Here is a 13032-nt window from a genome sequence, read left to right on the forward strand (position 1 = left end):
CGCACTTGAATTATGCTCTTACTTGATTGCTGTTTCAGTGGTATTTTGCCAGTCTCTTCCAACTGTGAGATCATGGTGATTGTTCCTCTTAATGAAATGAGAAAGCTGTCTTTGCTAGGAGTTGAAATTTCCAATGAGTAATTCTCCAATAGTTACAGTGTTATTAGAGGCTGTAGTAAAAATTACTTTCAGGTTATCTCAGAAGTTGCCATCATAGTATTGAACACTTGCATATACCTCAGGTTCCACAAGCTGAAGGGACAAGCATTGGAAATTGTGTAGCTGAAAAGCTCTAGTATGGACAGAGTCGTTGCATCTAAGAATGCACATTTCTAACCCAGTAATTCTTCTTTCTGTTACCTTGTAGGTTGTCAAGACATTGCGGATGAATTTAGAGCACAAGAAATTGATGGACAAGCTCTCCTCTTGTTGAAGGAGGATCACCTTATGAGTGCAATGAATATTAAGCTTGGACCTGCATTGAAAATCTGTGCACGTATCAATTCATTGAAAGAATCCTAGGGGGTGAATGTGAAGGTTTAAACAACAGTTTCTCATAGAACTGACAGAACCGACGGTAATATGCCAACATCTTCACTGTGGCATGAGTATTACTGTGATGTTTTGTTAAATATATGGGGTTTTCCCCACATAAAGACTTAAAAATGTTCCTTTGATTATACCAGGTAGTCCTCTGTAGTTTCCAACAATTAACAGGTTCATGGTAAAGCCTGAGTAATACTTTGCGTTCATGGAAGTTCATGGAAAAACATGAAGTGAAATATGCTGTGATAGGTTAAATATTCCCCAACGTGTACTTTATCTTATAAGTTGAAGATTAACACCCCAGCACCCACCCCAATATAAACACCATTTAAATTGTGTTGCTGTATTCTGAAAGATTTTTCCCACATACAGCAGTTTTTGGACTGAAATAACAGAAGTGTCCACAGACCCTGTGGAAGCACTAATAACAGTAAAATGCTATGCATTTAGTTGTGCTCTCTAAGTTTCTTTTAGTCTTGAGCAAATTGTTTGTAAGGGGTAGGTTGGCAGCCTGTTTTCCTTGTGTAGGCTTACCCTCATCTCTGCCACTGTAGTATTTTCTTGAAGTCTGGAAATACTATAAACCATGTAGATGTCTCATCAAAATCCTCATCATCAGGCTACTGAAACGCAATGGCATGACACTCTTGCCAGAGGTAACTGAAGCACATGTTACTTTACTCTTTGTATGCTGCTATGCACTAAGAGGGCATTAAGTTGTTAGGTTTGTAGTTTCGCATGCTGCTAGTTAAACTAGACCAGCAGTTCTCAAATGGGTGTTCAGAGTGGATCTTGAGAAGGTGTGAGAACACTCAGGGTTCAGGTCCCCAAATGCCTAGGCGTGAGGGGCTGAAAACTGCAGCCAGAACTAGCTCATGTTGAGACAAGTGTACTTTAAAGACTGGAGGTAGGGAAGGGATAGCATAGCTCAGATGCTCTTTTTCTTGATACCTCTTCTAACTTGTCTTTCCCTGTAGTGCATTCCCATTGCCTCACTGGAGCTTCCGAGCACCTTTTATTTGTCCACTGGCTAGCGTAAGCTGGGCTTGCAGTAGCCTGAGGAAGGAGCATGGTGAGTTGCTCAATGAGGTCCTTTCAGAGCTCGGTGTAGGAGCAGCGAGGGAGCCTGGAGCTGCAGGTGGGCAGGAGGAGTGCCGCCACTCGGCAACTCTGGGAGAAGTCTCTAGGGGCCTTGCTTTGTCCCTCTGGCAGGAGATTTTGACTTGGATGCTGCAGACCCAGGCGGTGGGATTTTAGTGTCTCCCTCCGTCTTCCCTCTCTCACACTCTGTGCGGAACAAATACGTGTTTCCCCAGTTACTGACACTCTCAGAAGCTGCTTGGGCTCGGAGGCAGCAGCACCTTCTTGGCCTTTGTTTCCCCATCAGCTGTGTACGGATGTTCGTGGATGTATTTTATACCTTCTGTTCCCTCCCTTTTGCAGCTCCACTCCCCTTATGTACAGACCCAGATCCCTACGCACTTGTATTGGGAAAGAAGGGTATGTGTGCTGATAGAGTCATTGTGTATATTTGAATTAAATATGTGTATGTGTCTGCAAATAATGTATTTTGTATTTTATGCAAATTAATGCATAGTATATGATTGTGTAGGGAGATATTCAGGGGGGCCCTTAAAGTATTCCTGAAAAGAAGAGGAACTAATCTAAAGTTTGAGAACTGCTGACCTAGATCAAAAGGAGTCAATGCGCATACACTGGCTGAAAGGAGGGTTTATGACAGGTAGATTAATATGTATATTATTTAACTGATGACCTTAAAGAGTAAATTGGGATTACAGAAAAATCTATGCTTCATTTTCCTTTAATTAGACTATTCCTTTGTTTCTATTAACAGACTTTCTACCATTATCTTCCAGAGATCAAAATTAGAATAATTGTTTTTAATTATAACTGTTTGAGCTTACTAATAACAGATGTTATTAATATTTTTATTAACCACTGAAGCTCCAAGTTAGGAAAACCCATTGCTGTTACGTGCTAGTATGTGGTAAGAGCCCTTATCCAAATGGCACCAAAGGCTTTAGAGAATTAATTAATGTCTGGGTTTATTTTGGAGGGAAGTTGCTAAGCACTTTCTAATTTGTTTTTTCTGTCTTCAGTTACTGTTGTCAAATAAACTTCTTAGCTGAAGGTTCAACGTTTGGCAATGTTCATTTGAAAGATATTCAAATGATGGAGACAGTAGGTTCCCATTTGTAGCATTTCTGTAAGATACACTGTGTAGCATATCTGTAACATAAGTTCTAAAGGGTGCGTTCTGTTTTGATGAGCTAATTGAAGACTAAAGATATCTTAGATATTTATCCTTTGGCTTTTGTCTTAAAGTTTTATTATTTTTATACGAAAATTTCACTGGCTAATTTTTAATCTGTCTTCTGATTGTACTGTTCTTTGGCAACATAAAAAGTAGGTGTACGTAAATGTGACTTGATAATGGCTTAAGGCATATTTGAAAATGTGGACTTATGTTATGAGTCTTATTTAGACCTGCAGTTAATCACAGTGTTGTTACACGCATGAGAATTTCATGGTTGTTTTAATTTTGCTTTATTAGACAGCTTTCAGGAGAACTTCTACAGCTAGTGTTTATATACGACTCTCGGACATAATCACTGACAGATGCCAGGAGCTCAGAGTAGACCTGATTAATGCACGTCTGTTCTGGTTCTTCTGGTACACTACATTTTCTGTGGTTTTGGGAGAGCCACAGATAGTGAATTACGCTTTAAGTATTCATGAATGCAGCAACTAAGAATGTGGGCCTTATGCATATTGAAATTTTTTTCTCCTTCACTGATTTTGGCAATACGCAGGAACTTAAAAGCAGACACAGCTATACTAACCTATACTGATAGAAATGCACGTGTATTGGAGTGTTTGCCGGTATAGCTGTGTCAATAAAATCAGTTTAAAAAAAAAAATCACACTTGTACATGAAAGTAGGCTGGAAAACTTCCAAGTGCCACTGAAGTCTACTTCAGAAGTTTTTTAATTTACTCAAAAAAGCAATATAATACTTAGAGTAATATTCATCCAGAACCATTTTGCGTACCAATCGCTTGTTTCTGTTCAGATAAGTGAGGTTTTCCCAGGCTTATGCTACCATTTTCCATGGCTTTCCCCACAAATTAAGCTAGATCCTCTTGCAAAAGAGGAAGTATTGCAGATTTTAGTTGACTATTTTTTCCCTCTTGCTCCCACTGGATGTGTCTACAAGAAATCCTTTTCATTATCTTTATTTCCTGGGGCTTTGTATTCTGCATTCAGACTGCCACTGTTGTGGGCTACATCTCACGGTAATCCCTGCAATATTTCAATTCCTATAGAAAGGAATACAGGACACCACAGGATCTCAGCTCAAAAGGGAGATTTGTTGGATGGCTTTTTCCCTTCCTTTTTCTCAGCTGGTCTCCATCCTACCCCACTCCTTAATGCAAACTGCAGCATTAGCTCAGGGCAAGACCCTCTTGCAGAGCACTGGGCTGAATGTGACTGTCAAGATTTCTTCCAACAGAATTATAACTATTACACTTGTCTCAGCTGCAGAGTTTATTTAGGATCTTAAAGAAATGCACCTGAACGGTCAAAATGGGTGTGCAGACTCCCCTGCTTAATCTGGCTCATATCACTCTGCAACCCTGCTTTGCAGCCGAAACAGAACTGCAGCAAGGAAGCTCGGCTACCTCCACTGACGAAAGCGCTCTGGGAGCTCTAGGCTGCTCCTTGTTCAAAAGCAAGCATTGCAAATGAATGGCTAACTTCTCCCAGCCAACCCGTATTGCCTCACATTTGGCACATTCGTAAGATTTTATCACCTTGCTTATACAGAGAATGAAAAATAACCATCTTGTCAAGTTAAACTGTCAGTTGGCTTGGATCACCACAGAATGTTTGAAGAGTTTTTAAACAGACTGCATTATAAATCCATTCTTTCCCATTAATCCATCATATTTTTTCCCAGAAATGAAGTTCTTCATGGAGGGTAAAACCTTTGCTAGATTTGTGTCATGAGATATCTCAAACAGAAGGTTCATGTCCTGCAAGCATCCATTTCCTCATTCTTTCCTGTGAAGGCAGTTTTTTTTTCTCCCCTAACTTCTTTTTGGACAAATCACAAGTAGGAGTCCAGCCTTTTGGATAGAACAGATGGAGTTCATCATAACTGCAGATGTGGCAGCAATAGGAAAGAAATGGGATAAAAATAATATTTGAGCAGGTTTACGATAGCTTTTGGATCACTTTATCTTGATCTTAGCTGTAAGGAAATGTTCCAGTATAAAACCATTCCTTAACTGTAGCTTGAATGCAAGTTTAGGTAGTGAGACTTTGCTGCGCGTAGTGTGTCACTGCCTGGCATACAGGTTAGAACTAATGCCTGTTTCAGATGGCTGCTCTCGTTTTAGTATCACAATATCAATGCAGAAATTTAGAGCTCAATAGCTTAAGAAATTTCTTACACATTGACAAATGTATAGCTCTAAGTGATCAAAGAATTCAATGACAGCTGTACTGAGTCCTGGTTTTGCAAATAGACATCCACGTAATTTATAATATGAATAGTTCTTCTGATTTGTATTGAGACTATTCATATTAAAATTAAGCATGTGTATAAAAGCTTGCACGGTTATTTTCTTACCAGTATTGCATAGAGATTTCCTGGTAGCATATATTTAGATACATAGTTGTCACTCCCTAGCCAGACTTTTACTCATCAATTGTTCTAGGCTGCAGATAATGACTCTGCAAAAGAATCAATATAGGATACTTTTTTTTTTAATGTTCACCCAAAATAGTTTATTAGACATGGAGAGAAACTAACATTTTCAAGTATTTTGTTTTAAAGGCACTGTTTCTGTTGAATGCTGAGTGGAACAGGTATGAACAGGGCTATAAATGCATAATTTCAAAATAAGGTGTTAATTGCTCATAGTGAATTAATTTTTAAGTAACTCTTGCACAGTGAGCTGTAGTTTCAGACAGGAAATATTGTGAGGAGAAAGAAATTTAAACTCATTTAATGCTTAGTTCATGTAAGCTAAGCCTAAAGTAAGTTCATTGTAAAGGAATTTGCCTTTAGTCATGAGAATTTATTGGACCCTCTCGGTTCTATGTAGTTATATCCACTGGATAGCTTTGCAAATAGTGACATTTAAAATAGAGATGGTAATTATGATACAGATAAGTGCCTGCTGTGTAGATGCTACATCTACTTTCCTTTTCAAAAAGCTGTCCCTTATGTAGTCTAAGAGCTGACGGACAGCCTGTACCCTGCAGTCAGAGCCTGAATACAAAAGCAGTTAGCACAGATTACCCTAATCTATATGGATCAGGCTGATTTGCTTTTACCATCTTCATAACTTTGGAGGAGCTCTATCACGTGCCATTTCCTTCTCCAGATTTCTAAATCTCCAGATTTCTAAATGTGCTTTTTGCCCTGTTGGGTGTCAGCTGTGTTGGCTGGAGCATTTTGTGTCCTATTTGTCCCCTGGGTCTCATGGTGAGCACTGCCACATGTATTCAAGGCCCCCATCCTAAGCTGCTGTGTAGGTTTGTGTAACCTCTACATCAAAACTTACACACACACTGCTCATTCGCTTGAAGGTTGTGCGTAGTATTTACTGATTAAGTGGAAGGAGAAAACAAAATTCAAGGATGTGAATATGCTTGTAATTGAAGGCACGTAGTAAGCTTATAGTCTAGCTTTTGTAGCCTTTGATCTAACTTTTCCAAAGCACAGTTCTGGGAATCAGTGTTATGAACAGATTTGAAGTTAAAAAATTTTAAACTTCCAGTATGTATTAGCTTCCTGCTGAATTACCCAAAATGACTGTGTGCAGTAAGGAGCTAGAAAAAGGAGATCTAAACAGATTTTTTCCATCTTAGAAAAAAAAATAATTTGAGTACAATTGTACATTCATAGAATAGTGATCATAAATATTGTTTAAGTGCAATACATAACACTTAAGGAGCATTTTAATTGTGCGTAAAAAGCACTGTATTGCTACATAGGGTTGTTGAAAGGCTTATGGTATTGTTAATAGGTACTAAATCAGGGTATCCTTGCTGATTATGGGATTAGGCTAGAAGCACAAATACAATTGATTCATGAGGCGTATCTGCTTTGTGGGTGAAGTCCGGTCAACCTGTGAGAAGACTCGTGTTGTCCTCCGCTGCCTGGCCAGTGTATTGGCAGCCAGGATGTTGCCGTCCTCTGGCAGCTTTTTGCAAAGCTGATGTTTGAAAGAACAAAGGATATATTGGATATTCTGCACACCCAGCTTCCTTTTTAAGTGGTCTTTGTGTTACAGGGTTAGCAAACCAGTACTGATCAGGAAAGATGCGTGTAAAGAATAAAGAGTTTTATTAACGAGTGCCAAATACTTCTATTTAGGGTTGAAAACCCATAGAATATCTCATTAAAATCAATGTTGATTTTTAAGGGATTCTTTATATGAGGAAAGTACAGAAGTTTCTCATAAAGGGTTAACACTTTAGCTGCTGTCACCATTAATATCAAATAATCCTATAAGAATTAAAGACTCTAAAGTATTTGAATGGTATAAGGCCATTAGTTGCTGGCACAGCACAAGAAGTAATGTGCAGAGGAGATACAGCAGTGGCTGTCTGTAGTTCTTATTTCAGATATTACCACCCTCCTAGCATAGCTTCTCCGCTATTTCTGTCTGGCAGTGAAAGCGTAATCCTGTTCTACAGAGGAGTGGTTTATGGTTATATGGCTGGGCTCAAGATTCCGTGTTGGGGCTTCCCAGAAGCACCAGGTAGAAGACGATGCACAGAGGAAAAGGCTTAGCCGTCAGGAGGGTAATGGGATAAAGATCACTTCACAACTGGTATCTCCCTCCATAAAAAGTCAAGGGTAGAAGTGGGCTTACAAAGAGAGCTACTATTACTGTATTTTAAAAGAGTTACTTAGCAGGCTCAGACGCCACAGCTGGGTGCTACGTGAAGACCTGTAGTGCTACTATTGCCTACTCGATGGGTGCAGCGGCAGCCTAAAGGTTGATGCTCTTTGGCACTCTTCCCCAAAGAGTATGGAAGAACGAATTTGATAGTAATACAGTGATGTAACACCGGTACATCAATACTTGCTTTGGCTGCATGTTGTGGCTTCCCTGTAAAAAATAAAACTTTAAAAACACAAAATGGCTTTAGAAGCACTGCAGCAACTACAGGAACTCTGCCGCGTCAGGATAGATGGGGTTGTGTAAACTTTAATCACAGGTTGAGAAGCTGAACCACACCGATAAATAAAATACATCAGCAGCCTTACCCAACTTCTTGCAGTTCCGGTTCTTATATGTTAATGAATCGGAAGGGTGAGACTAACCACACAAAACAGAAGCATCTGAAATGTATGTTCTTGAAAATAACTTTGCCTTCATCTGGTGTTAAATGAATTTTAAATTAGGAATTTGCCCTTGCTTGCCGAGTCTGTAGGGATTAGTTATTTCATGATCTTCTGAAATGCCTGGTGCATTACTATATTTGAGATATTTGCTGGTTTTTAAATGGAATTAGGTTTTGTAAATATTTTGTCAACCCCATTTCAGTGGGTGTCCAGTTTATATAAAACCTGAAGAAATGCTGTGTCAAAAAAGTGTTTAGACATGGTTTATCCTATAGCATCTCAAGCGCTAAATAACAGCAATTACAATTTGAGAGAGCAGGGAGATTGCTTAAGGTTGTTTTTCAAGTTAACATTGTACGTGCTTTCCTACTTTTAACATGGAAATAGAATTTCCCTCAAATACATTTTCCAGCATAAAGGATGAAATAATTTGTGGTGCCAAACACTTTGAACTATGTTGCTAAGCGTTGCCTCCTCTTATTGCACTAGTTTTAAAATTCAGTTTTTGATCATTTACTGTCCTTTTGATGGCCTTTTTAACAGATTTTACCCAAACCATTCTCTACTGCTTAAAAATGCTCATGTCCTTTTGATAACATCACTGAAACCTCGAAGAAATTTACCGCAGTCTGTGGGTGAAAGAAGCACTATGTGGGGTGAAGTAATGAATCAGAATGATCATTGGACTTTGATATATTGCAGAAATGTAAGATTAATATATGATTGAGATGTGATTGTGTATTCTTACGGAGTGATATACTGGAATATTCTTTTATAAGAAATTTTAGCCCACATAGCATTAAATTCTGCAATTAAATCTGTGTCTATAATTGATACATAATAATGTAAATTATAACCCAAAAATTAAATTTTACAGTTGAAGAGCACACAGTGAACTATGTAAAAATACGATCTTTGTGAATCATTTTTTTAAAAAGCACTTTCCTATTACCAACTAGCATGTGAATGAATTTTAGATTCTCTCATTTGTTATGATCTGTAGAAGTGAAATTTCCTTAATCTGTCTGTCAAGGGGTAAATTCATCATACAAATGCTGAAACAAAGCACCTTATACTATGCTGCTTAAACTTGCTTGTAATTGCACCTTTTGTTATCTGCAGATTTTTCTTAATGAGTATTCTTGTGTGATATTGTTCCCTGTGGGTCTGGGTGAATGATTAACCAACCTACAGCATCATTTACTTATATAGTTTCTATTTCAATACAACATTGTATTGTGAATTCAGTGCTTCAGAAATAAATGCTACTTCCATTTGTCTGCTTTGGTTGTGTATCATTTATTTCTCTTCTACAAAATTAAATCAAGACCTTCATAAAACTGTAAGAACTTGAAAATTAAGAGAGTATTTTTGCTAGAAGCCTGACTAATTCTTCCCCTACTGAAGTAGTCCCACTTCAAATTTAACTATTTTAATTTTAAAGTAACTTTGGCTTCAAAATAAATTATATTTTAATTTAGGCCATTCTTTAACCTTGGGCATGTATTTATGTATAGCAACTAACCTTGTTGCTTATTGCTCTGACTGTAATTATTTAATTTTTAATATGTACATATACACATTAGAAGAGCAGTAGCAAAGAAATAATGAAACATCACCACCTTTCCTGTAGTGGTGGAAGTTGCACATCTTGCACTATTTTTGTACTATGTAAACAGAGTTTATATTTCTGTAGGAGTTGTACCTTTATATTAACTGAAACAATTTATTTCTTGTTAAACAGACAACAACCCTTAACTTAAATCAAACTGACAAAAACTCATACTTTAACAAGAAAATACACTTCAAAAAATCGCAGAAGTTGTTTGAACGTTTGACAGTAGGTTAACAGGTGTACATACATGTTAAAAGGGCTCCAGCTTTGAAGACGACTTTATTGCATTTTGTACTATAAAACCTGAGAGATCATTCGATTTAAAGCAAGTGTAAAATTCTAGTAATAAACATAAGGTTTAACTGAAAACTTGGTTTTTGTAAGTAGTGGTCTTTTCTTAAACCTCTACTTTCAAGTTAAATTCTCTGATCCGGCAGGTGCTTACTGCCCACTGGAACCCGGTGTGGAAGCACGCCGTGGCCCACGCTCTGGTGCAATATTCATTACAATATTGGTGAATGTTGGACTTTTTTCTGCAGGTTGTAGCTCTGGAGATGTCTCCTTGTGTTATCTGAAAGGACACGGTCACAGAACATCACAGTCACCTTTCTGTCGCACAGCACTGATGTGCAGTCTTTTCAGTCAGCAGCTCATTAACAGATTACAATTACTGTGCCTGGCTTATCAGCTGGCTCTGTGTTTTCATTGTTAAATGGCATGAAGCAGAATTTCCAGCTGACAAATGGATCTGTAGACCACATCTCCTCTGTCAATTCAACATCGTGACATCGACACCAGTACGCTACCGCGATGAGAAAGCTGTTGATGAAGTACAGCCAGGGGACGTTCATCTCCATGTAGGCTGGAATCCGAGCACCAAGAAACAAAATGATAATTTGAAGAAGAACAAAAGGTGCCCAAGTGCCAAGAAAGCAGATGAGGAGCCTGGTCAGGAGCTGCCACTTAAAGCAAGTGCTGTTGTTGTTGGACACATAGGAGAACATCAGAACAGGCTGACTGGCAAAGGAAACGACCCTGACAGACAGCAGCATGGATATAACTTCCTTCCAACAAGCCAGGAGAGCCGTGCCTATCAGCAGCACCATGGCACATGAGACTGAGTAGCTCTGCACGCTGGCAGAGAGAGGACACTGATAAGGAGAAAAATGGTTCTCAATTTCTAGTTCTTCATAGATAGCGGGAACTTTCAGAATACAAAACAACCCTGAAATCCATATAACCACCACAGCAAATACATAAAGTAGTCTTTGACCCCTTTTAGGAAATTGAGAGGTTTGGGCTACAGTCATGTAATAATCCAGACCAGCCACAAGATATACCGGGTAATGCAAAATACCGTAGGTAAGGGAAATTATCTGAGTCAACAGGCAAATGTGGTACTTTGTAAATCGCATACCCCAGAGTGCAAAGTCCTCAAAATAGAAAATGAAAGATATACTCAGCAGCAGCGTGAAATCGAGAAGTGCCAGTGAAACACAAAAGTATCCCATAAAGCTAACTTTGACATTTTTTTGCTTAACTTGCAACATGAAAAAATCAAGGAACACTTTTCCGAGCATCATCAAGAGCAACATGCAGCTGATTTCAAGAGGTTGGTTGACCTGGGTATAGTGGTACTGACCAGAACAATTTTCACAGAGTATGGCAGCCATCCTCCAATGGTGAGAACCGGCAAAATAAGTATCACAGGGCACAGTGCTTCATATCTGAAAAGAAAAAAAAGAGTTTGTAAAAATTTATTTCTGGGTACCTCTACCAATTAGCTAATTCTCCGTCATAGCAACTACACATTTAAGTCTGAATTTTCCAGGCTCCTTAATTAAGAGTAAATAGGTTCACTAACACATCATTAAATTGTCAAGAAGTGCCTAAATTTTATGTTCTTCGAATTACATTCTCGGGATTTAAAAGGTCAACATAGACCTAAACTACTTTTCTAGCTACTGTCCTAAGGAAAGGTTTAGGAAATAAGGTTGTCTGTGTTCCTTCCCTTTAGAAAGCATGGGGATCTTTCTGTCCAGCTGGGCAGAGAGATGGATGTTTCAGAGCTCCTACATATTTTGAAGAAATCAGACAACCACATAGGACAGAAATCATACAAGATACAGAAGATGTTACAGTATGGCCTCACAGTTCATTATGCTCATAGGATCTCTATGGAATTGAGACTGCAGAAATATCCTGAGCGCAGAAAAAGCATCAACCCAACTCATCCTTTTTCGGTGCTAAAATCCTGGAACTCTGAGGCAAGCCAAAGCACACACGCTTCATTAGTTGATCGGGCTTTTTTGTTCGTCCTTTAGCAATGTAAGTACTACAATGATAGACACCTCAGAACAGCTGTTTTTCCCCTTGGACGTCCATAAGTTTCTTTACGATAACTCTTTTCCGCGTGTTAATTCCTAAGGAAAATGAACACAGGATGGCTTTGTGTATGTCAGCAAGACATATTAGAGAAAGCTGTACATGCTTTCTTCTCTCGTTCCTAAAGCAGCAGGATGGTGTCAGCATTCTCAGCGACAGCAGAGAGAAACTGAGAAGCCAAGGCAGCTGTAAAAAGGAATTGCCTCTTTCACTTGTATTTAAATAGACACCTACATTTTATTACTAGCTCGCCAGAGTTAGTGAACATGTGTGTTGGTGTCTCCTGAGCAGAATGAGAGGAACAACCAGAAGTACTTGGCAGTACAACTGGAGATGTACCCACTAGCTACCACTGAACTCGGCTACAAGCCTACCTGGCTGCTTCACCGTTCATCTGTACAAGTACATTTTATCCTCTAAAACCGAATACATTTTACAGTACAACTTAAAATAGCCTTCCATGTGTATCTTCTCTTCATATACTGGATGCTTATGTATGCAGAAAGGAGGAAACCTGCACGCAAAACAGGGTCATACTGTGTAAGCGATCACTCCAATCCACGTGTATTATTATAAGGCAAAATCACCTGTACGCAGGTCAGGCCTTCCATCTGCTGTGCGAAGACCCGGGCAGAGAGCAGAGGCGTTGTTCACAGCGCTGCTGAACAGCGCTCACCCCGCGGGCACAGGGAGGACGTGTGTCCGCTGCCCTCCGCGTCCCTCGTCCCCGCGGGGCTCCACGGGCAGCCCTCGGCCCTCCCCACCTCCGCGGGTTTCTGTCTCTCCCTGCAGGGCCCCGGCCCCCCGCCGGCCTGAGGGAGGCGGAGGCCGGGGGGGCGCTCAAAGGGGACGCCCGGGCTGGGAGCGGCTCCCGCGGTGGGTTCCCGCCCGGGCCGGCCCTTCCTCGCCCAGGAACCCACCTGCTGCTGCGGCCGCCGCCCCTCCGCGCTCCTCCTCGGCGTGTGCTGCGGGGACCTTCCCCGGCCTCCCGCGCCGCGCCGCCGCGGCCACCTCAGGCGGCTGCCATCTCCGCCCCTCCCCATCGCATGGGGACCCGGGCGGGGTGGGGAAGGGAAGGGCTCGGCTCGCCGCACGG

The 13032-nt window shown here is 40.2% G+C and overlaps 2 protein-coding genes across 12 annotated transcripts in view; one reads left to right on the forward strand and one right to left on the reverse strand.

Moving 5' to 3' along the window:
- The window catches only part of PHC3 (polyhomeotic homolog 3), a 38731-nt gene extending 29515 nt beyond the window's left edge, over nucleotides 1–9216 (forward strand). For all 10 annotated transcript variants that reach the window (XR_012674689.1, XR_012674687.1, XR_012674690.1 and 7 more), the window contains one exon: nucleotides 368–9216. Coding sequence is in view for 5 of the 10 variants with exons in the window: in XM_075157411.1 (XP_075013512.1) it covers nucleotides 368–522 (155 nt within the window). In the remaining 5 variants the exon portion in view is untranslated. The remainder of the gene's footprint in view (nucleotides 1–367) is intronic.
- Nucleotides 8426–12993, reverse strand: GPR160 (G protein-coupled receptor 160). 2 transcript variants are annotated; one of them, XM_075157419.1, is made up of 2 exons: nucleotides 12857–12993; nucleotides 8426–11278 (listed from the first exon to the last, which is right to left on the reverse strand). In XM_075157419.1, the coding sequence occupies exon 2, from the start codon at nucleotides 11222–11224 to the stop codon at nucleotides 10205–10207; it is 1020 nt and encodes a 339-aa protein (XP_075013520.1). In that variant the 5' UTR covers nucleotides 11225–11278; nucleotides 12857–12993; the 3' UTR covers nucleotides 8426–10204. The 2 variants fall into 2 exon arrangements, with proteins under 2 accessions (XP_075013520.1, XP_075013521.1); XM_075157420.1 differs by lacking the exon at nucleotides 12857–12993 and adding an exon at nucleotides 12524–12850.
- Nucleotides 12994–13032: the final 39 nt, after the last annotated feature.

The sequence above is a fragment of the Calonectris borealis genome, chromosome 9 (assembly GCF_964195595.1).
Source record: "Calonectris borealis chromosome 9, bCalBor7.hap1.2, whole genome shotgun sequence".
NCBI classification, from domain to species: Eukaryota; Metazoa; Chordata; class Aves; order Procellariiformes; family Procellariidae; genus Calonectris; species Calonectris borealis.

Coding starts and splice junctions, on each gene's coding strand:
- GPR160 (XM_075157419.1), bottom strand. CDS start 11,224: ATGGCTGCCATACTCTGTGAAAATTGTTCTGGTCAGTACCACTATACC.